Raw genomic sequence first — 24132 nt, forward strand, 5'->3', positions numbered from 1 at the left:
CAAAGGCCTTTACTCTATCCTCATTCTTCTTGACCTGTCTGCTGCCTTTGATACTCTTGTTAACTTGTTGATGCCAATGTTCTATCTATTGTAGCTCACTGACAATGGTCTGCCCAACTCTTTTGTAAACCGCATAGAACCGAAAGGCTTTGGCGGTATATAAATAAAAATTTATATTATGTTATGTTAATCACAGCTTACTCAAGTTTCAAGTTTACTAAAAGATTTTTTTAAACCGCTTAATCAGGTTTCTAAGCAGTGTACAATATAAAATTACATAAAACATATTAAAACTGGGGATACGCTGTCCTTGTTTGGATTCCATGAAACTGTCCTCTCCTGGTTTGCCTCCTAATGCACCTTTCCCAATGCACCTTTTGTGTATGTATTGGTGGGTCCTTTTCTGATACTACCCTGCTAAGGAGTGTGTGGCGCAGTGGTTGGATCTACAGCCTCAGCACCCTGGGGTTGTGGGTTCAAACCCCGCGCTGCTCCTTGTGACCCTGGGCAAGTCACTTAATCCTCCATAGCCCCAGGTACGTTAGATAGATTGTGAGCCCACCGGGACAGAGAGGGAAAATGCTTGAGTACCTGATTGTAAAAACCGCTTAGATAACCTTGATAGGCGGTATATAAAATCCTAATAAACTTGAAACTAATGGTTGGCATACCCCAGAGTTCTGTCTTAGGATATCTTCTCTTCTCTCTCTACACCTCTTCCCTCGGTGCCTTGATCTCCTCCCATCGCTTCCCATCACTTATATGCTGATGACTCCCAGATCTACCTCTCTACATCTGAAATATCACCTAAAGTCCAAGAAAAAGTCTCTGCTTGTTTGGCTGATGTTAATGCCTGGATGTCCTGCCATCATCTGAAATTAAATATGTCCAAGACTGAGCTGCTCCTCTTTCCTCCTAAACCCTCTGCTCTTCCTCCATCTTTCTCCATCTCAGTAAATAATACTGTCATTGCTCCAGTCTCCTCTGCTCGCAACCTTGGAGTGGTCTTCAATTCTGACCTCTCATTTTCTACGCACATCCAACAAACTGCTAAGATCTGTTGCTTCTATGTTTTCACTATCACCAAAATTTGCCCCTTCCTCTCTGAGCATAACCCTTGTCCACGCTCTCGTAACCTCACTCTTAAATTACTGCAATCTACTTCTAACTGGTGTCCTGCAGTGCCACCTCTCCCCCTTGCAATCTTTGCAAAACTCTACTGCATGACTCATCTTCTAGTAACCTCATTACGCTCATGTCACCTCTCTCCTTAAGTCACTTCTCTGGCTCCCTATCCGCCATCGCATACAATTCAAAATCTTATTGCTGATCTACAAGTGTGTTCATTCTGCTGCCTCTTTCCTCGCTTCTCTCCTTATACACCTCTCAGCGAACTCCATTCCTCAGATAAGCTGCTTTTAGCTTTACCTTTCTCCTCCACTGCTAATTGCAGACGTCATTCCTTTTATCACCCCCCTATGCCTGGAATAAATTACCCAAGTTTGTCCATCAAGCCCCTTCCCTTCCCTTGTTTAAAAGCAGATAGAAAATCTACCTTTTAGATATAGCCTTTAATCCTACTCCTCTGCCCTCTAACCCAGCCTGCTGATTAACCATTCCCTTAACTGTATCCATGGCATCCTGTTTGTCTGTCTTGGCTGTTTAGATTGTAAGCTCTTTTGAGCAGGGACTGTTTTCTTCTTCTTTGTGACTCTGAGCAGCGCTGCGTGCGTCTGGTAGCGCTATAGAAATAATTAATAGTAGTAGTAATAGATAGAAGACATAGGATTCCATATGATAGCTGTTGATTCCCATTAGCCGCGAAACTGAAGAAAGGTGTCACACAAACAATTTCAAACTCCTCTCCTTCTGCATTAGAGAACAGCTCCCTTAAAGCAATTGAACTCTACTAAAACAGAAGAAAAACGAAGGAGAAGCAAAGGGAACTTTCCCGGCGACAAACTCATATATTCTGTTCTGCTCTGTAACATGTGACAACAGTTAAATATGGAACAATAAAGCCTGCATATGAGTAGCTAAGATCCAACCTGATAAGTGCCACAATTAGCAGCCGCAAAAAAAACTTCCCCCTCAAAAGGAAAAAGGGAATAGGAGTCCCCATGATCCTGTAAGTTTGTCTCTGCTAAATCTTAGATACAGAAGAAAAAGTCCCAAGACAGACACTGGCAATGCCCAAGACAGGAATCAGGCGAATCAATAATCAATGTAAAGCAGGGTGTACAGAAACCTATGTCATAAGAACATAAGAATAACCTTACTGGGTCAGACCAATGGTCCATCAAACCCAGTAGCCCGTTCTCACGGTGGCCAATCCAGGTCCTTAGTACCTGGCCAAAATCCAAGGAGCAGCAATATTCCATGTTATCAATCCAGAGCAAGCAGTGGCTTCCCACATGTCTTTCTCAGTAACAGACTATAGACTTTTCCTCCAGGAAATTGTCTAAACCTTTCTTAAAACCAGCAACGCTATCCGCTGTTACCACCTATTGGTTAACCTATTGGTTTTAAAAGTATTTCGCTGTAACTTCATTATGTGACCCTTAATCTTTGTAATTTTTGACGGAGCGAAAAATCGATCCATTTGTGATCTACTCCACTCAGGATTTTGTAGACTCCCCTCAGCTGTCTCTTTTCCAAGCTGAAAAGCCCTAACCTTTTTAGTCTTTCTTCATACAAGAGGAGTTCCATCCCCTTCATCATCTTGGTTGCTGTTCTTTGAACCTTTTCTAGTGCCTCTATATTTATTTATTTAAAACATTTGTATTCCACTTTTAGCCAAAGCACCTCAAAATTAACATACACAATCTCTGAGTACATGAAAAATCTTAAAATTCACGTCATAGAGAAGAGCAAAAGGAGAAAGAGGTCTAAATATCTATATTTTTCTTGAGATAAGGAGACCAGAATTGAAAGCAATATTCCAAATGGAGCACCATGGAGCATTATAACATTTTTAGTCTTGTTAACCATCCCTTTTTTAATAATTCTTAGCATCCTGTTTGTTTTTTTTGGCACCCAGATCCTTTTCTGGGGCGTTAACCCCCAAGGTGGATCCTAGCTTCTGGTAACTGTGATTACCAATCTGCATCACTTTGCATTTGTCCACATTAAATTTCATCTGCCACTTGGACACCCAGTCTTCCAATTTTCTAAGGTCTGCCTGCAATTTTTCACAATCCGCAGAGAGACACATAGGGAGCCAGCTGCATGTGTTTTAACAACTTTGAACAGTTTAGTGTCTTCTATTTGAAAGAAGATTAGCAAGGTAAGAACCTAATCTTTCATTCTGTAGCGAAGATATAGGATTCCGTACGATAGCTGATGTACCAAAACAGTGTCAGATGTCTAGGGAGGGACAGATGGGAACTGCCACATCCACTCTGTAGAACTCGTAAAGGTGTGGAGAGTGGACCAAGTAGCTGCTCTATAAATTTCATCAGGCGAAACAGGTTGTTTATCACAGGAAATGTAGGAAGATGAAATTGCTATATGAATCCATCTAGCAATCAAAGCCTTGGAAGCTGGTTTGTCTCGTCTTGAGTGGCTGGTCAGCACAAAAGGGTGATCAGAAAGCCTGGAATTATTAGTCCTTTCTAGACAGAGGAGCAAGGCTCTATGCAGGTTCAGCCTCCGCAAACTTGTCTTGTTTCGCCGAACCCCTGGGGTCAAAGGTGTGTAAACAAATCTCCTGATTGACATGGAAGGCTTAAGCCACCTTTGGTAGAAAAGAAGGAATGGTTCACAGAGAAATAATACAAAGAAACTATGGCAATCAAAAACACGGTCTTAACTGTGAGATCCAAGAGAGAAGCTTCTGGCAGAGGTTTATACAGAGCCTAGAAAAAGTCCTTCAAAACAATATTAATGTCACATGGGAACCGCATCCATAGTGGAGGATGCAATCTGAGCGCCCCTCTCAAAAACCGAGCAATGTCTGGATGAGACTACAGGCCTGTCTGAACCCCTAAAGCACAAAATACCAGCTACATGCACCTTGAGAGATGAAACAGCCAGGCTCTTTTCAAGACCAGATTGCAATAATGCTAAGATCACTGGAAAGGGATCCTTATCAGGCTCCACCTGCTCCTTGGAAAACCAAGGAGCTTTCCACATCTTTGCTTAAGCCACAAACGTCGAAGACTTCATTACTCTAAGACAAGTCGTAATACAACCTCCAAATAACCTTTGTGAGTTAGGGCCGTGCGCTCAACAGCCATGCCATTAGATCAAAGTGCTCTTGATTCTCCATAAGAACTGGGCCCTGGCTACGATCAGGATGAACTGGTAGCCTTGGAGATCCGCCTCTTCGGAGATGAATCAGATCCACATGCCACAGTCTGGAGAAACTAGAATCACCACACTCTGGAGTCCACCAGACAATCCAGTCCACCATGGCCCAAGGAGGAAACACATAAACATGGTGGGCCAGGGCTGAACGAGGGTGTCGAGCCCTGTGCTTCCCGGTTCAGCATTTCGACTGTAGAAGCATCTGCCATCACATTCTTAGCTGTGGCCATGAGATTCATGTCTGGTATGCCCCAACGCTCTACGATGAGGGTGAACTCCCTCTGGGACAGAGACTACTCCCCCAGATCCAGAGTCTGTCTGCTGAGAAAATTGGCCTGGACATTCTCTACTCCTACCACATGGGCAGCCAAGAGACGCATGCACAGACCATATGCAGGGAAAGCAGATGTTCTGTGCATGCGTCAGGATCGCAAACTCGCGATCCATGCAGTCGGAGGGGGGCATTCCTCCGATCGCCCTAATTTGAATTTGTTTGCGTTGTGAATCGATCGGGCCTGGTGGAATCAGCCCCCCCCACTCCGAAAAAAGGTTAGTGAATGTAGCCCTTAAGCCCCAGCTTCAGAGCTTGGGAAATCCGCTCAGCCCAGTGTTTGTTCAAGGGCTTTATCTCAAATTTTTTAACAAAAAAAGAGCCCAAGAGCTTGTCTCAAAGGGTAGCTGTAACAATGGGCTGGATAGCCTTTGTTGGTCGCCCATGGAGAAGCAGCTTGGTAAGGTGGGCAGTTAGGGTAGTCAGCCAACGGGGACAGCTAGAGGTGCGAGGGAAACTCGACTTCCTAATCAGCGAGCCAGAGGATTAGCAGACAGGGAAGAGCAAAGAATTATGGGAGGAGGCCCAGGGTTTTTCCCTGTTCCTTGGAGGTGGCCTTCTCAGGTTTATTCGGCCACTATTTGTTTTAGCGGGTGGTGGTTGATGGTCCATCAGTGGGGGAGCCGAGGACCGTCGAGCGTCTCCTGGGGGACTGGTTCCTGGGATTCTGCCTTGCCCCTGTCTTGTCTGCACATCGGAATCAGGTGTGGTGGCTGAGCTGTGTTGGCCCTTGGCTGTATTAGGCCTCTGGTTCTCCATCGGTGGCTGGGGCAGCTACATGCTCCTGCACGTGTTGGCGGTGGGCCACTCGGCTCCGCTTCCCTGGTGGGCCGTTTCATTGTCGGTGTCACGCCCTCGGGATCGGGTTGCCGAGGTTTGTGTGCACGTGGGGTACATTCTAGTCCTCAGTGCCTGTGGGTTTGGCGGTACACGGTGTTCTAGGCAGGGATGGGCAGTTCTCTTGGCCTGCTGTGCCGGGCCTCTCTCCCCCCGTCATGTGCTCCGGCTGCCTCCTGCTTGATTTTTGTGGGCGAGCGGTAGGCCTCTGGTCAGTCTGCATTTACATAAAAAAAACCAAACAAACAAATACGAACCCCCCCCCCCCCCCCCCAAATAGAGAGCACTCTTCTTTCCCATGGCTGCTAGCTCGGTGGGAGGCTGGTGGGATCAGGACTGAGGAATGTGTCCCTGTTGGTGGGCCAGAGTCATGGTTGTCCCTCTTCCTCACTGTTTCCTATTTTGGGGGAGGGGGGATTCTTGCAATTGGGCTTTATCGGAGTGGTTGCAAGGGGTTTTTGGGATAGTGCTTGTTGCTGCTGTTCTTTCTGCTTCTTTTCAGGGCGATGACAGGCGACCCAGCAGATGCTCTCCTTGGTGCCAGGACTTATCCTGGGAGCGATTCCTAGCCTATCGATGCTGCGACTCAGTGAGCAAAATGTGGCAGCAGACAGGGGCGAGGTGGTTGCTGCAGGTGGCGCCACTGTATCTGGAACTAGGTTTTGAATAGGGATCCGGTGGTTGCTGCGGGTGGCACTATTGCATATGGACCCAGGTTTGTATAGGAACCCGGTGGTTGCTGCTGGGGCGTCACGGGCAACGCGACATGCCCTTTTGCCTGCTGATCGCAGGATGTGGGGGCTGTCCTGCGACAGCTAATGCGGCTCTACATGGGTTCGATACCTGGTTTTAGGTTTCTCTGGGGGGCAGGACTGGAGCGGTTCTGCGGTTCCCCCAGGGGGGAGGAGTGCAGGACTGGGGTGGCTCTGCGGTGCCCCCGGGCTCAGATGGGGACTCGGTGGATGCTGGTGGGTTGCCACGGTTTCCGTGCCACCCGTTTTTTGTCAGATGGTGGCAGGATGGGGGGCTGTCCTGCGGTAGCCGATGTGGCTCCTTTTGGCTCGGTAGCTGGTTTTCAGTTTTCCCGGGAGGCAGGACCAGGATGGTTCTGCGGGAGGCTTGGATAGGGAACTGGTGGTTCATGGTGGGGTGCCACGGAACCCATGGCATACCCCTTTGCTGACTGGTCGCAGGATATGGGGGTTGTTCTATGGCAGCTAATGTGGCTCTTCATGGTTCAGTGGTGGGTTTTCAGTTTCCCCCAGGAAGGAGGATTGCAGTTCTGGGGAGGTCCGGCGGTTTTTTGGGAATAGGATTGTGTGGCTCTCTTGTGGCTCTCTTGTGGCTGGACAGGGGGTGTTGTGGGCTTTTGATTCACAGAGACAGGTGGTGATGTAGTGTGCCTTCTTTGGGTTGGGACTCTCTCTGAATGCAGGGAGGTCCTTGTCAGCCCTTGGGCCTTAGCTCACTTGGCCTGGCTAGGTGGGTTTGCCAGGTATCACGTTTTTCTGGTGTGGCAGGGTTGGTCTGCTGCTTGTTTCACCGGTGGTGCTTCACCGCTTTGGTTGGGTCTGTTGTGGTCTTTTAGGAGTATTTAGGGTCTTTCGGATTTCTGCTATGGAGGTCCATTCCTCCTTGGCTGTAGTCGGCGCTGGTCAGTGGATGGATTGGTGGGGTCTAAGTGGGCTGGTGCGCTGTTTGGAAAGGCAGGCAGGTATCTGCCATACCCCCCCCACACACACACACTCGATCTCTGTTGCCTGAGGCGAAGGGCACGTTCAGTGTTATGAGTGGTTCTTATACTCAAGGGTTTTTCAGCTTTCAGTGTCTGTGGTTATTTGTATTCCTGGTAATGGGTATCACATTAGTTGGGGGGGGAAGGTTGGGGGTGCATTTGCACAACCAGGCGTTTCCTTGACTGGTTATTAAGGCAGCCCAAGAGCTGGGCTAGACGGGCATGAGTACAGTGGGGCTGGAAGGCCCGTATATTGGCCTGTTGGGATTGGCTCCTGGAGGACATTGGGAAGAGCGAGCGGGATTGGTGGCTGGGTTTTTCCTGCCACTTTTGTGACGATTGGTTGCGGTGGGACCATGGGGTGCAGTTCTTAGCGGCCTATGAAGGATGGTTTCTTTCTGGTTGTGCATTGGGGAGGGAGGAGTTGTGGTTTGGCATTCGCCACATGGTTTGTCTTGCTGTAGACTCTGTTACTTGAGGGGGGGTCCTTAGGTTGGTGAATTGGGATTCCTGCTGATCCTTGGTGAGTTTTCCTGCTTTTGGCTGTTTGTTGGTGGCTTGCCCATTCCCTATGCATGTGATCTGTAGTGGACTTGTGTGAGGGGTACCTTCCTTCAGGGGTGGGGGGGATTGGTGGGGGCTTGGCTAGTCGGGTGCTCCTCTCTTGGGTTCCGGTCAAGGGGTCTTGTATTAGGGATGGTCCTCACCTCCACCTATGTTGGGGATGGCGGTAGATCCCTCTTATCTGGATGCAATTGTTGCTGTTTCCTGTAGCATATTGGGTTGAGTTTTTCCTTCTTCTCTGGGCGGTCCCCATTCTCGGTTCTATGTCCGTGGTGTCTTTCTGGCAAATCAGCTGGTTTCGTCAGGTTGAGTATTGCTGCTGGGACAAGTGATTTTTTTTGCGGAGCTAGCACCTTTCCATCTGGCTGCGCTCTAGGGGGAGTGCATGAGGGTTTGAGTGATCTCTGCTTCGCTTACTTTTACCTCGAAGTTTTCGTTGTGGTGCCGTTATCGGACCTCTTGGACTTAGGTTCCTGCTAGAATGTTGGCAATCGGGCTTGTTTGGGTCACCAGTTGGTTGTTGCTGAGTCCAGGGCAGTTTGGTGGTAGGGGCAGTGGACTGTATACTGGGGATCCTGGGTCTGTTCTATTTTCAGCATGTTGTTCAGTTTTGTTTGGTTAGTTGTTTTAGTGTTGCCCGTTCTCCAGTGTGTGTTAGGCGTACTGGGGCACTATGGCCTGGTTTGGCTGGGTGGATGAGATATCTTCTTTTTTGGATCTTTTTTGGATCTGTTGAGGTGGGCAGAGGTTGTAGGGCTCGCTGGTTTTCTCACTGGCAGCCTTTTCCTTGGGACTGAGGATCTTGGGTGTTTCCTGGCCCTCTAGGAGGGCCAGGAAACTTTCGCTCATCTTGATGTCTTCGTCTTCATCTTCGTCTTTCGCTCATCTTGATGTCTGTATGGTGTGGATCAGGTTTTGTCTTGTTCCGATTTTCAGCAGGCTTTCTCGGGTTACTGGGGGGGGGGTTTCTGTCTTCCGGCCCGTCTATATGGCAACAGCCTGTGTTGGGTTTGTAAGGGTGCCCATTGCGCCTCTGGCATGGTATCTTTAATTTAGGGGCCGGCCGGTATTTTTGGATTGTCTGCTTAGTGGGTTTTTGGGGGGAGGTGTGGAGGATGGTGTGTGGCCCAGGTCCTGTCTATTGGGGCTGTCCTCCAACTGGGCACTCAGGAGGTTCTCTTCTGGTGGGCATACGCTTATTCTGCGGCAGTGTGCCAGGGCATGGCGAGCCTGTAAGGCAGTTGCGCGTGTGTCGGTAGGTTTTGTTTCAGGTTGTCTCAAGGGGATTGGGACAGGAGGATTTTTCGGGGTCTACAGTTTGCTGAGCTGTCAGAATAGTGTTCGATGCCTAGGGCACTTTGGGGCAGCCCTCTGTCTGGAGTGGTGTTGGGCTGACTTATCTGGTAGGGTTGTTCTCGTCCTGGAATAGGGATAGCTGGGGTATGAGGGGTCGTTCTGAGGTCCGGTTGCAGATGCCCCATGGGGGAAGGCTAGATCCCTGGCAACTGTTGCTGTGGCTCTGGGAGAGCGGGTGCCATGGCTGCAGGGCAGAGTGCCCTCCTTGTGGCAGAGCGGGCGACATGGGTGACCGCATGCCGGTCTCTCGCATGTGCTTAATACCAGGGACCTTGGATCGCAGCTTTGTTTTTGGGTGGGGGGCCTGTAAGTTCTACAGGACTGTGGCGGTAATCTCGAGCTATAAGGTTTTGGATCATCAGAAGATGATTGGTTATTCAGAAACGAGCTCAGGTGAGCGGTTACGCTTCGGGTCAGGTGACCCTTAAAAAGGGGCAATGAGGTATATACCTACCCCCACACTCATCGGGATGAGCGGCTATGGTGAAGTGAGCTCTGGTGAGTGAAGATTCTTCGAGGCAATTGACCTGGAATAGGGGTACGGAGGTCCATGCCTACCCCCTAGGCTCTTGCTGACGTGGCAGGGTCAGGGGACTACAGTTCTGCAATGGTCAATTACATAATGTTTGTAGCTCGGGGCTGAAACAATTGTTGATTTTTTTCCCATAAGAACATAAGAAGCGCCATCTCCGGATCAGACCTTCGGTCCATCAAGTCCGGCGATCCACACACGCGGAGGCCCTGCTAGGTATACACCTGGCTTATTTTATATCCAACTATATCTTTATATGCCTCTCTCAAAGAGATATCCCAATAAACAAAGCTGCGGCCTGGTATTACCATCAATAAAATGTCTGTGGATTATTGTGTGTGTAGTCGCAATTGCTAGGCTAGTTAAACTCGGATTGTCAGGGATAGAGAGCCTTGATGATTGGGGAATAGGGGGGGGGGGACAGGGGTTGTAGGGTGCAACTCAGCCATTCCAGATCCATATGTTAAAAAGAACCCGAGAGCTTGTCTTGGCTGTAACAATGGGCTGGATGGCCCGAGTTGGTTGCCCATGGAGGCGAGCAGTTAGGGTAGTCAGCCAACGGGGACAACTAGAGGCACGAAGGAAACTCGACTTCCTAATCAGTGAGCCAGAGGATTGGCAGGCAGGAAGGAGCAAAGAATTATGGGAGGAGGGTATAAGGATTTATGCCTCCGAGGCCCAGGGTTTTTACCCTGTTTCTCGGAGGCGGCCTTCCATCTCACTCACCTATGGGTATGTGGATGAGTTTCAGGGGGTGTGGTGTTTGGGGATGTCACAGCTACGGTAATCCCGAGCTACAAGGTTTTGGATCATCAGAAGATGATTGGTTATTTGGAAGCGAGCTCAGGCGAGCGGTTACGCTTCGGGTTAGGTGATCCTTAAAAGGGGGCATTGAGATACATGCTCATCGGGATGAGTGGCTATGGCGAAGTGGGCTCTGGTGAGTGAAGATTCTTCAAGGCAGTTGACCTGGAATGGGAGCATGGAGGTCCATGCCTACCCCTAGGCTCTTGCTGACGTGGCAGGGTCAGGGGACTACAGTTCTGCATTGGTCAATTGCACAATGTTCGTAGCTCAGGAGCTGAAACAATTGTTAGATTTTTTGTTTTCCCATTAAACAAAGCTGCGGCCTGGTTTTACCATCAATAAAGTGTCTGTGGATTATTGTGTGTGTAGTCGCAATTGCTAGGCTGGTTAAACTCGGATTGTCAGGGATAGAGAGCCTTGATGATTGGGGAATAGGGGGTGGGGGTCAGGGGTTGTAGGATGCAACTCAGCCATTCCATATGTTAACAACACAGCAGGGAATTTTGAGATTAGCTTTCAGTTTTAGCTAGGAACTCTCCTTGAGCTTCCTTCTAACATTGACCTAAATTCACTAAACAAACCGATCGTGTTATCGATTGGTTTGCGACCCCTTAGCGACCTCAGCCCGATTCACTTACCTGTCTTCCGACCATCCTCCGATCCGCACATGCAAAGAGGGCAACAACCTGCAAAGTAGGCAGGGACGCGATTCACTAAACAAAACCCTGCAACACCGATTGGGCTGGCCGATCAAAAAAAGTGACTTCTGAGGACCATTCCCTGAAGCCCTTTGCGACTGCCCTGCCTTCTGCAGCCCTGCTCTCTGCTCTGTCAGCCCTGATCTCCTGCTGCCCCGAATGCCTGCCTGCCCCGAACATGCCTGCCTTCCAGCCCCAAACTCGAACACCCTGCCTGCCTGCCTCGACTCTCCCACCCTTCTCCGCACTGCAAGCCCATGGTTTTAACCCACAGGCTTAAGTGGGTTAAAACACGGGCTCCAAAAAGTTCCTCGATCGCCTTTTCAGGTTCCTTGGCTGCGCTCAGTAGTTTAAAAAGCAGATCCACCTTCATTATAAAAATAGAAGAAGAAAAAAAAAACCCCAACTCCGATGGCGATCCGTGCCTGCAGATGGGGGTGTTCCTCCGATCGTCCTCATCTGCATATTGGAGTTTGCTGAATTTGTTGGACCTGCCCGGATTGGGCCCGATCAGGCAAGTTAGTGAATCCTGGCTATTCTAAGGAGAAGCTCTTATCTCTCTTGCTTCTTGATTAGCGTCAGCTGTACACAGTTTCCTCGTGCAAGAAAACACACATAATGCTAGCAAGGTAACGCTTCACTGGACAGCTTACAGACACTATTAAATACTGGTATCCATAACTTCTGGACCTGCATGTATTTCCCCAAAAGGGTTAGAGGTATCCATTAATTTTATGGAAATAGGCACAGGGTCTGAGCTCATGCCTGGCAGTTCTTCAGCCATTTCCACATTGTGGCTAATGCCTGTGTGAGGGGAATGATTTCTCCCTTCCATCTCCAGCTTTCCTCAGGTCTGTTCTACTGCTGTCTGTCTTGCCAGTTCTCCCTCTCCTTTGCTCTCAGAGCACTGAGCTTAAATGGACCCAACCCCCGTCCTCTCCTGGGAAAGAGGCTTGGCTCCAGCTCATCCAGGTAGTAGGCCTGATTACACCTACTGGGTAACCAGGGCTGAGCGTTCCTTAAAGGAAATGTCTCCATTTCCTGTCCTCATGAACCCTACTAGGTTTTCTACTTCTTTTAAACCTGGAAGGCCCATACTGCTGTGGAACACTATACTGCTGCCTTTTATTAGCTGATTCAGGGTTTGAGGGATAGTCAGCCCACTCTAACTCCTTACTATTTACTTGGTCAGCTCTTCTGACCAGGGACCGTTCTTTCCTTTCCCCAATCCCTGGGACAAAGTCAGAGGGTTTGTCACAAGGGGGACGAGAAAACTCAATCTTGTAATCCTCCTGAACCCAACAGTCTGAAGAAATCTGTTCTCATTCTCTCCCGAAAGCCAACAGCTGCCCGCCGGTGCGGGGAAGGACAGCTGTCTTCTAGACGTCATTGTGGTTTTTTTGGAGGTTGAACCAGCGCAAGAACCTGAGAATTGCTGACTCCAGTAACTGTCAAATTTCTGTCTAGACCACAGATCTGAGAAGAAGACTGATAGGAGGGATTTAAGATGGCAATCTACTGAACTGGCCATGAGGTTGTCCAAACCTTTACCAAAAAACATCTACCCTTTGAAGGGTAATCTGCTGAGATAGGCCTTAGAAGCTGAGTTGCCTGCCCACTGAGAATGTGGCGGGCAGAAACAGAGTAAGACGAAACCTTGAGGACTCTAATGATGTCATACAGAGCATTGGCCACATAATCCACTCCCTCCTTAATCATGTGGGGACAAGTCTGCAATCTGGTGTAACAGGCCCATGCCAAGGAGGCGGCAGCTGCTGCTGCTTTGATCCCCAAAGTCAGAGCTTCAAATTATCTTTTAAGGACCACATCCACCTTATGGTCTTTGCATCCTTCAACAACACACTGCCTTCATTAGGAAGGGAGGTGCACTTGGTGACTTGTTCAACTGCAGAGTCCACTTTTGGCTGTGAAAACAGCTATCGGAAGTCTGGCACCATCAGATAGAAGTGAGACATGGCTTTAGCTACTTTGAGAGAGCCCTCAGGCAAAGCCAGTTACTGGTCAGTAACTAAGGAGGTGATGTCAGGATGAGCAGGAAAAAGGTTTTCTGTGTATTAGTACTACTCATAACAGAGCACTGAGAGGAGGGCTGCAGTACATCAAGCTTTAAGTCAGATATTGTGTCAGAAATGACATATGAGACAGAAGCCAATTTGAAAAGGGATCATTCCCGTGATCTGCAGCCACCCCTGCCTCTTCACCACTATCCCCCGAAAGGGATCGAAAATTGTTCACAGATGCAGAGGAACCCTGAGATGCTAAGGGCATGGAAAGAGACTTTCAATCCTCCCAATGCTGGTCCAAAGGGTCACCGATACTAGGAGCTGGTATGGTATGAGGCAGAGATTCCGGAACTTCGAGGCGAGGAGGATGGCAGTTTGAGTGCAGAGCTCCTCTCCCTGGACATTCTCACTAAAGATTTTATAACTATTTAATCCCTTCAGTTTAACTAAAGTGATTTCAGATGGCTTCAAGAAAAGAACTTACATTGGATACTGTATTTGCTACAGATGGGAAAAGTAAAAGACCAAAACCAAACCCTGTAACACCATCTAACACCATTCCAGCAGGGGAGAGCCGATGGAGGAGGGCTGCAGTCCGGCCATCGGACCAACGGTCGGCTCAGGGGCCCGTTCCAGCGGGGCACCCGACACTGTCTTCGCTCCTCCCCCAATCCAGCAGGGGAGAGCCGACGGAGGAGGGCTGCAGTCCGGCCATCGGACCAACAGTCGGCTCGGGGGCCCGTTCCAGTGGGGCACCCGACACTGTCTTCGCTCCTCCCCCATTCCAGCAGGGGAGAGCCAACGGAAGAGGGCTGCAGTCCGGCCATTGGACCAATGGTCGGCTCGGGGGCCCGTTCCAGCGGGGCACCCGACACTGTCTTCGCTCCTCCCCCATTCCAGCAGGGGAGAGCCGACGGAGGAGGGCTGCAGTTCGGCCATCAGACCAACGGTTGGCTCGGGGGCCCGTTCAAGCTGGACTTCAGTTTTGACTGTTTTGATTTTATTTTCACTTCTTTTTAGTTTATGATATATTTTTTAATCTCACTTATTGTTTTACCACTTATTTTGTTTTATTTTATCATTCAAATTTCATTTAAATTTCCCCAGAATTCTATTGCTTCAACGGTTCTCCCTCTGCATCTATTCTTATCTCCCCTCTTTTTAACCTTTCAAATTCCTTTAGATCATTGTAATCTTATTAGTATGTTTATTTTCTTATTTTTCTCCTCTATCTCTATTTTCTTTCTTTATTACTCTTCTAATTGTCATTTTTCCTGGTACTTTATAGTTAGATTGTGAGCCTTCGGGACAGTAAGTGAATTTCTAAGTACCTATCTTACTTATAATTTTAATGCACCAATATATTCATTGTAACCCGTTCTGGGCTCTTTTGGGAGGACGGGCTAAAAAAATTGAATAAATAAATAAATAAAGATGCCAGCTTGGGACATGGATCCACCTGAGGCAGAGTTGGCATGCTCATGGGCAGCATAGCACTTCCTGGGCTTTCAATAACAGGTTGACAAAATTGGAAAAGCCTTGCATCAGAGGACCAGAGGTCTTTTGTACTACCCCCAACTGAGGAATTACAGCTTCCTCGCTGCTCATGACTTTTGAGCAGGATCTTTTCCCCATTGACCGGAGGTTCCAAATCTTGGAGGATTGAACAGGGTTGAGCCCGAAACTACCACTCTTCCTCTCATGCCCCATGGAACACAGCCGCTCTTCAGCCACTAAGGGCTCCTTTTACGAAGGTGCGCTAGGGTCTTAACGTGCGGAATAACGCACGCTAAATTGCCCTGTGCGCTAGCCGCTACCGCCTCCTTTTGAGCAGGCAGTAGATTTTCGGCTAGCACGTACTATAGCGCACGCTAATCCAGTGCATGCGCTAAAATTGCTAGCGTACCTTTGTAAAAGGAGCCCTAAGTCTGGGAATTGGGGCTCAACTGGCCTGGTGATCTCTGGGCAAAACAAGTGGTTTTGAGGCAGAAAAAAAGTAGTTTATTTATATTTTTTAAATCTTTATTCATTTTCAAACCAAAAACAGTGCATATAGGAATTAATTTTCACGTTATTTAAAAAAAACAGCACTTACATCCAACAATAAAATACTTAAGAATCATTTTCACCCCCTTCCCCCCATTGAAAAAAATAAGTTTAAAAAAGATAGCTAAAAATCCAAGATGGCCACTGCCAGAAAATTCATGCCAAAAACAGGTCATTGGTGCCAAAGCAAAAAATGAAAAATAGCAATTTTAGGGTTTTGGAGGAGCAAATCAGTGATGGGGAACCTAACCCTAACCTCAGAAACCATTAAAAATGAAATTTTCAGGATCCCCCCCCCCCCGCACCCCCTGGAAGCTCCACATAGGGAATAATGGGAGCACTCATTCTGACTTCTGGTGCCTTTCTGCCTCAGAGATTGTCAAGAACACAACCGTTGATGGAAATCTTCAGGCTGCCGATCAAAAGGACCTCAACCATTGTCTCCCACCTCTGAAAATCTGGACAACATGATGGGGGAAGAAACTATGCAGCTGGTTCCCTGATACCCAGAGGGTTCTTACTCAGGAACCCTACAACCTGAGTTCAAGCCTCTGATAAATCAGCAAACCAGCCAACTCTCAGGAGTATGGACTCCGAGCTCCAAAAGAGACCCCAAGCAAGCTGGCTCTCCAGGTACTCAGATTGTCCTGGGAGCAACTGTCAACTACCATATTTTTTGGGACTACCATATTTTTTGGGACTACCATATTTTTTGCTCCATAAGAGGCACTTTTTTCCACCCAAAAGTGGGTGGAAATTTCGGTGCGTCTTATGCAGCCAAGATACCTTTTTTTTAAAATACGCCACCCCCCACCCGTCATACCTTTTTAAATGCCCGTGCCCGATATGGCTCTCCCTAGCATCAGTGAGCACCCGGCTGTCTTCCTCAGATTCTCCCTCAGCATCCTCCAGATTTCTTCCTTTAAAGCTAATTACGGCTGTCCAGATCCAGCGTCCCACCGGGGTCCTCGCGATGAGTGGGGCCTTACCTCCAAGCTGCTTCCCGCATCTAGTGAGAGAGGTTGTTTTCCACGCTGTGACCGCAGCTGAGCTAATTACAGCAGCCTTCAGAGCGCACCTAGCAGGCTGCTGTTGGCCTCCGAAGCACATTGCCTCTGCCATGGTCCCACCCTGAAAATCTAAGTATGAGTTTAGGCACTCAGGTATAGTAAGTTTTTTAAGAGGCCAATTTAGGAGCATAACTCTCAACAGTTAAAAATCATAAATCCTTTCAGTAACGGGTCCGAAAATGTTTAAATGTAAAGTCAATACAAAAAAAATCACAGAAAATTTGGAATGTTTCAATTTACTGGGTGTTATAGGCCTAGATATTTTTTCACCAACAATTTATTCATATTCCAAATTCTCTTCTTTATCCTTGTATTCATTTTTCTGCACTTACTTTACTTTTCTCCTCATATTGCCTCTTGGACTCTGCCAGCTGTTCTTCTAGCTCCAACAGAACATCCTTCAGAGTGTCCACCTGATACATGAAGTTTGTTTTCTCATTATCCAACTGAGCATTGGACACTATAGGTTCCATAATTAGCTGCCGTAATTAGCTCAGCGGCGGTCACAGTGCGGAAGACGACCTCTCTCACTGGGTGCGGGAAGCAGCTTGGAGGTAAAGCCCCACCCAATGCGAGGGCCCTGGCGGGACGCAGGATCTGAGGGTAAGAGTGAGAGGAGGCTTCCAAAGGACCTTGAGGAGGGATGGGAAAAGAGACTTGAAGACAAGGCAGATGCTGGACTAGAGGGGGTAGAAAGGGGAAACACTCAAAATATTAGCAGAAGGAAGATAGAGAGAGGGAGAAAGCTGAAACAAAGGGGTGGGCAGATGTTGGGGGTGTATAGAAGGAAGAGAGAGAGAGAGAGACTGCAGAGAGGTGGAAAGATTCTGGGCCAGGAGGGAGGAAGGAAGGAGAAAGAGAGAAAGCAGAGAAAGACCTAGAAGAAAGAACAAATGCTGGATAGGGGGATGAGATGGAATGAAGGGTTGTTAGCAGAAGAAAGATAGAGAGAGAAAGAGAGGCCTGGACCAAAGGGGAAAGACAGGAGGCAGATGCTGGACTATGGTAGGTGCAGACAGAAGAGACAGAGGGAGAAAGACCCTGAGGAAGAACAGAGAGATGCAAGATCATAACAGAGGAGGGAGACCTGGAACAAAGGTGGTGGTAGGTACAAAGGAGAACTGACACTGGATTTGGGGATGGTAAGCAGAGGGAAAAGAGATAGAGACCTGGACCCAAAGGGGATGGGGCTGGATTGTGAAAGAAATGATGGATGCACAGTCAGAAGGAAGTCCAACCAGAAATGAATTAAATCACCAGAAAACAAATGTAGGAAAAATTATTTTATTTTCAATTTAGTGATTGAAATGTGTCAGTTTTGAGAATTTATATCTGCAGTGTGTATATGAAAAATGAAAGGAAACAATTGCATTACAATTAGTAGGGGAGGGAGGGCAGGGTGCAGACCCTGGCAAGGAGTATGGGGTTGGGTGCAGAGCCTGGCAGGGAGTGAGGGGGGCTGGGTGCAGAGCCTGGTATATATTAGTACACAATTTGGTTCAAAATGTTTTGTTTTCTTATTTTCCTACTCTAAATCTAGGGTGTGTCTTATGGTCAGGTGTATCTCATGGAGCAAAAAAATATGGTACGTCCTTTCCCTGGTGGAATAAGACCAAGAAGGGGAACACCAAACACCGAAGCCACAAAGAAACTCAAAAACTGACAGAAAAAATACCCGAAAATAACAAAATAAAGCAGATCAGATCAGAACACACCTTGTGAGTTCACTTGCAGAAGGAGCTGTTCTCCATTGAACATAAGAACATAAGAAATGCCTTCACTGGATCAGACCGTGGTTCATCTTGTCCGGCGATCCGCGCACGCGGTGGCCCATTTAGGTTCTCCTTTTTGGAGACCCGGATTTCCCGTATCCCTCAATATGATTTGCAAGAAGGTGTGCATCCAACTTGCGCTTGAAACTCGGAACAGTAGTCTCCGCCACTACCTCCTCCACTCGCTGTGTGAAACAGAACTTCCTAACATTTGTCCTAAACCTGCTGCCACTCAGTTTCAGGCTATGACCCCTTGTCCGTGTCACCTCCAAAAATGGTCTATTTTATCAAAACCCTTTAATATTTTAAAAGTCTCTATCAAATCCCCTCGCAATCTTCTCTTCTCGAGGGTGAATAGTCCCAGTTTTATGAGGCGTTCTTTGTAGCTCAAATTTTCCATATCTTTGACTAGTTTCGTGGCTCGCCTCTGCACCCTCTCCAGCAGAGTTATATCCTTCTTAAGGTATGGAGACCAGTGCTGGACACAGTATTCCAAGTGAGGTCTGACCATTGCTCTGTAAAGTGGCATTATGACCTCTTCCGATCTGCTCGTGATCCCCTTCTTAATCATGCCCAACATTCTGCTTGCTTTCTTCGCCGCCGCCGCACATTGAGCCGAAGGCTTTAGGGTTCTGTCTATCAGTACCCCCAAATCCCTTTCTTGTTCACATTTGGCTAATGTCACCCCCAACATCTTATACTCATGTTCTTTGTTTTTCTTTCCTAGATGCATCACCTTGCATTTGTCTATGTTAAAATTCATCTGCCACTTTTTCGCCCAAGTTTCCAGCTGGTTTAGATCCTTCTGGAGATCCTCGCAGTCCCCTAGAGAGCCAACCACCCGACATATTTTTGTATCATCTGCAAACTTTGTTACATTGCATGTTGTTTCCTCTTCAAGGTTGTTTATAAAAATATTAAACAAGATAGGCCCAAGAACCGAACCCTGGGGCACCCCGCTGGTCACTCTCTCCCAGTCCGAGAATTGCCCATTAATGCAAACCCTCTGCCTTCTGTTCTCGAGCCATTTGCCAATCCATCTGTGCACTTCTCCTCCTATTCCATGGCTCAATAGTTTTCTCATAAGCCTTGTCAAACGCTTTCTGGAAATCCAAGTAAACTATATCCACTGGATTTCCACTATCCAATCGTTTGTTCATCTTCTCAAAGAATTGAAGTAAATTTGTCAGACATGACTTCCCTTTCCTAAAGCCGTGTTGACTAGCCCTTAGAAGAGAAGTTTGGAATTACAGTGGTGCCTCACACAACAAACTTAATTGGTTCCAGGAGCAAGTTTGTTATGCGAAAAGTTCGTTATGTGAAACGCGTTTTCCCATAACAATACATGTTAAAAAAAATAATTCGTTCTGTAGCATAAAAATGCTAAGATGACATAAAAAAAGATAAATTTTTTGTTATTATTTTTATTTAGATACATCTAAAAACATAATTGTTTTTTAAAACAACACACATTTTTTAAATTTAAAGACAGACTAAGTAGAGTCTAATTTTACAGTGAGAGAGGGCAGAGTCTCAGCGGCAAAAACTGGGACTTAACTGTTCATTTTTTTTTTTTTTTTTTCTAGCATCGGGGAAGCGGCGAGAGTAGCTCCGCCCCCCCCAACGCATCAGCAGTAGGCGCCGGGCCCCTGCGAGCCGACGGTCCGCCACTGCACAGGGAGCCAGGCGGAGAGAGGGCAGTTAAGCGCAGTGCCTGCGCGGAAGGATGCAGCTCGGGCGACTTCGTTGTGTGAAACGAAGTTCGTTGTAGGAAGCAAGACATGAAGTTCGTTGTGCGCAGCGTTCGCTGTGCGAGGCGTTCGTTATGCGAGGCACCACTGTATTTAACTAAAGTAAACTAAACTAAATCTTAGGTTTGTATACCGCATCATCTCCACATTCGTAGAGCTCGGCACGGTTTACAGGAGAAGGGATAGAAAGGAACAACAATGAAAGCTAGAGGTTTACAGGGGATGGGATAGAAAGGAACTACAATAAGGGTTAGAGGTCCAGGTATAAAGAGTTTTAGAGGGCTTAGAATGTCGGGGATGGAGTAAGTATCAGATTTTTGAGAATAGCCAGGTCTTCAGATGTTTGCAGAAAAGTTGGAGAGAGCTCAGGTTCTGAAGACACTCTTTGGCTGATTCACGGTTAATGGGAATCAATAGCTATCATATGGAATCCAATTTCTTTGATAAAGAAAAGCTCATTTCTACTAGTTAAATTGGGAGCCCGATGTTCAAAAAATGCTGGGTTATTAAATTTATGTTCCTGTTAGTCTCCTAAACTTGTTCCTTATTTTTAATCAAACTTGGGAGCTTAATTTTCAGCTATAAATTCAACTTAACTTATGCTAAGACTCATATATTTAAGCCCACAATCAATTTGCTTAGATTTATGAGCCTACTACTGAAATCAGTACAAAGCTCCTAAATCCATCCCTGTTGCTATCCATTTTTTATGCTCCTATATTTAGTTTAGTGAAAATCTAAGTATGAGTTTAGGCACTCAGCCATAGTAAGTTTTTTAAGAGGCCAATTTAGGAGCATAACTCTCAAAAGTTAAAAATCATAAATCCTTTGAGTAACGGATCCAAAATGTCAATCCAAAAAAAAATAAAAAAAATCACTGAAAATTTGGAATGTTCCAAATTCTCTTCTTTATCTTTGTATTCATTTTTCTGCACTTACTTTACTTTTCTCCTCATATTGCCTCTTGGACTCTGCCAGCTGTTCTTCTAGCTCCAATAGAACATCCTTCAGAGAATCCACCTGATACATGAAGTTTGTTTTCTCATTATCCAACTGAGCATTGGACACTATAGCCTTTTTATATTTCTCTTCTGTTTCAGTCAGCAAGTCCTGCAGCAATAAAACACAACATGGATGATTAGTCTATTTTATTCTATGCTATGCTATGCTGAGGACTTGTATTTCACTTTATTCCATTTGGATCCTGAGTAGATTACAAAGAAGAAGTCAACATCGATGTGTTGAGAGTCATATGACATCATAGAAAATTTAATAATATATGGGCACTTTTAATAAAATATGCTAATATCTGGGCTTAACGTGTTTATCGACCTCCATATTTCACCCCGGGAATGTTTGTCCCCACACCTTCGCTCCCAGGATGTTTTGCCCCTTGTGACAAATGGACGTCTTTCCCAAGGTTTGCCACAGGGAAAGGAAGGAAAGTATACAAACCACGGTGCAGAAAGGCTGACCAGGTCAGTGCCCAGGACAATAAATTAGCTGACTACCCTGTGAGTAACAATGAAGAAATGGAAATAGAACAGGATAGCTTAGACTTACCTGAAGCAGTCCCAAAGCCAGGCAGGAAGAATCTGCCTTGCTATTGTCCAATGCCTGTAAGGCAGAAAGCTCACAAGCAGTTTCCCCTCAGAGAAACGGCATGGTCTGAGGAAGGAATTCCCTTCCCCCATCCAAAGCCAAGGGGGAGTGGTTTCTTTCCCTCAGCTTAAAGCCAGGCTCATCAGAGAGCAAGGGGAGGAAGGAGGAGGGGCAGAACAAGCAGGGCGAGAGCAGAGACAGGATGGGGCTGAGCTGGCCTCAGACCATGCAGAGCAGTTCCTCAGCACTGACTGGGAGATACAGCACTGACTGGGAGGAACAGGCTGGTAATTTGGCTACAGAATTCCTTCCCCCAGAGCCAATGGTGGTGGAAAAAAGTAGGGCTATGCAGGAAAGCTGGCCAGAGGAAATGGAGAGCTGAACACACTGGGAAAAGATCTGTGGAAAGGGTTTTCTTTCTGGTTGTATTTTTATGTTTGCTCATTGAGCTAATGATGGTGGGAGTTATCAAGGAATGTAATCCTGTACTCCAGTTTCACATGCTGGTTTGCTGGAATTTGTGAAAGACACAGTAATCTCTTCAGGACATTTTCACAGCTGAACCAAACGCTAGGCTGTAATTCTAGCCAGTTTAAACCCAGAGGTTCCTGGTTTCAGGACTCCGTGCAAGAGCCCAGCTGTGTAGTAATTGCCATAGCAACTAGGTAATTAAATGAGCCTGCATGCCGTGTAGGGAAAAGGAGATTAACCCTCTCAGGGTAAAATCTGTTCGTGACTAGGTAGAAAGTCCAGCTCAGCTGGAGAGAGTGCATGGTAGGAAATAGAGAGCTGCACGGGAACGGGGATGATGGGAATCCCGCAGGACCCGCGGGTTCCCCCCTTCGGGTCACGGGGATCCCGTGGGGACACCCCCTAGGGTCGCAGGGATCCCGTTGGGATGCCCCCTAGGGTCGTGGGGTTCCTGCGGGGTTGGATGCACTCGAGCCGCGAGGCTCGTCTTCTTTTCCTTACCTGCCCTGCTGCAGCACACAGCTGACCTGGAAGTCTTCCATGATGTCAGTGCGGACGTCGGAGGGAGGGCTTAAGCAAAGTCAGCGCTGACTTCGGGAAGACTTCCGGCCGGCTGTGTGCTGCGGCAGGGCAGGTAGGATAAATTCAAGGCAGTGACGTACCAAGAGGGGGGCAGGAGGGGGCAGTCCACCCTGGGGCAGCCTTAGGGGGGTGCAATGCCGGCCAGATCCCTTTACCTTCGTGCCGCTTTTCCCCGACCGACCGACCGACAACAGGCCCGATCCGACAAAACTCCCTGCCCTGTAGCCGTGAATCTAAATTACCTTCTTACAGCAGCTGGATTCAGGACAGGGAGGTTTGTCGGACTGGGCCTGTTCTGTTGTCGGGCGGGCGGGGAAGCGCCACGAAGGTAAGGGGCAGGAAGGGAGGAAAGGTGGAGTGGAGAGAAAAAGATGCTTAAAGGAAATGGGTAAAACTGAGGGTGGAAAAGGAGCCTGAAAGCACTGGGGAAGACAGAGGGGGAGAAGGACGCTGAAAGCACTGGGGAAGACAGAGGGGGGAGAAGGACGCTGAAAGCACATGGGGAAGACAGATGGGGGAAAAGGATGCTGAAAGGACATGGGGAAGACGGGGGGAGAAGGACGCTGAAAGGACGAGGGGAAGACAGGGGGGAGGACACTGAAAGGACATGGGGAAGAGAGGGGAGAGAAGGATACTGAAAGCACATGGGGAAGACAGAGGAAGGAGAAGGACGCTGACAGGACATGGGGAAGATGGAGGGAGAAGGATGCTGAAAGGAAAGAGAGTGGGGAGAAGACGCTGAAGGGAAATGGGGAAGAGAGAGTGGGGTGAAGACGCTGGCAGGGAAGAAGACAAAGATGCCAGACTATGGGGGAAGCGGAGGGAAGATGGGTGTCAGACCAATTTGGAAGGGGGGAGAAAGGGAGAGGCACAGTAACAGAGCAAATGGAAGACGCAGAGAGAAGAGAGATAGTGGATGGAAGGAATTGAATGAGAACATGAGGAAAGCAGAAACCAGGCAACACAGGTAGGAAAAAAATTATATATATTTTTTTTCCTTCAGGATAAAGTAGTATATTAGTTGTGTTGATAAAAATTTATAAACATTAGAGGCTCTGGTAGAAACCTGTTTACAAAGTATGTATTCCTCCCAATTAATATTTCCAAATTAATAAAGTCTCTGCTTATTTGTAAATGGGTTTCTACCAGAGCCTTTAATTCAGTAGCATAATTAAATGAAATAACTATTTCTGAAGTTTATAGGGACGGGCGGAGACGGAGGGGATTCCTCGCGGGGACGGTTGGGGATGGAAGGATTCCTCACGGGGACGGGTGGGACTTTGATGGGGATGGGTGGGGATGGGTGGGATTTCTGTCCCCACGCAACTCTCTGGTAGGAAAACACAGTATGTCACAATATGTCACAGTATGAATGGGAATGTCTCCTCTGTAGCTCTACAGTGAAAAGTTATTTTTGCCAACTGTTTCACCTCCAAGCCTCATGAAGAGCTAATGACTGTATATGGTTTACCAAGCAAGCTCAGAGCTGATTACTGAGTGATAATGAGTGAAAATAAATTTCTCTGTTTGGTTTTGTATTTTGTTCATGCTACCAGGAAAACCTGGAGTGGCACAGTGATTCTACAGCCGGTGGCCGAATAAAAGCACCAAGGCCATTCTGACAAGCGTGGTTTCTTCAAAGCCCT

At 47.4% G+C, this 24132-nt stretch overlaps 1 protein-coding gene across 1 annotated transcript in view; it reads right to left on the reverse strand.

Annotated features, from left to right (window-relative positions):
* The window catches only part of LRRFIP1 (LRR binding FLII interacting protein 1), a 296086-nt gene that overhangs the window by 73108 nt on the left and 198846 nt on the right, over window positions 1–24132 (reverse strand). The window contains exon 4 of the mRNA XM_033946260.1: window positions 20771–20941. Within this exon, the coding sequence (XP_033802151.1) occupies window positions 20771–20941 (171 nt within the window). The remainder of the gene's footprint in view (window positions 1–20770; window positions 20942–24132) is intronic.

Source organism: Geotrypetes seraphini, chromosome 5 (assembly GCF_902459505.1).
Source record: "Geotrypetes seraphini chromosome 5, aGeoSer1.1, whole genome shotgun sequence".
Taxonomy (NCBI): domain Eukaryota; kingdom Metazoa; phylum Chordata; class Amphibia; order Gymnophiona; family Dermophiidae; genus Geotrypetes; species Geotrypetes seraphini.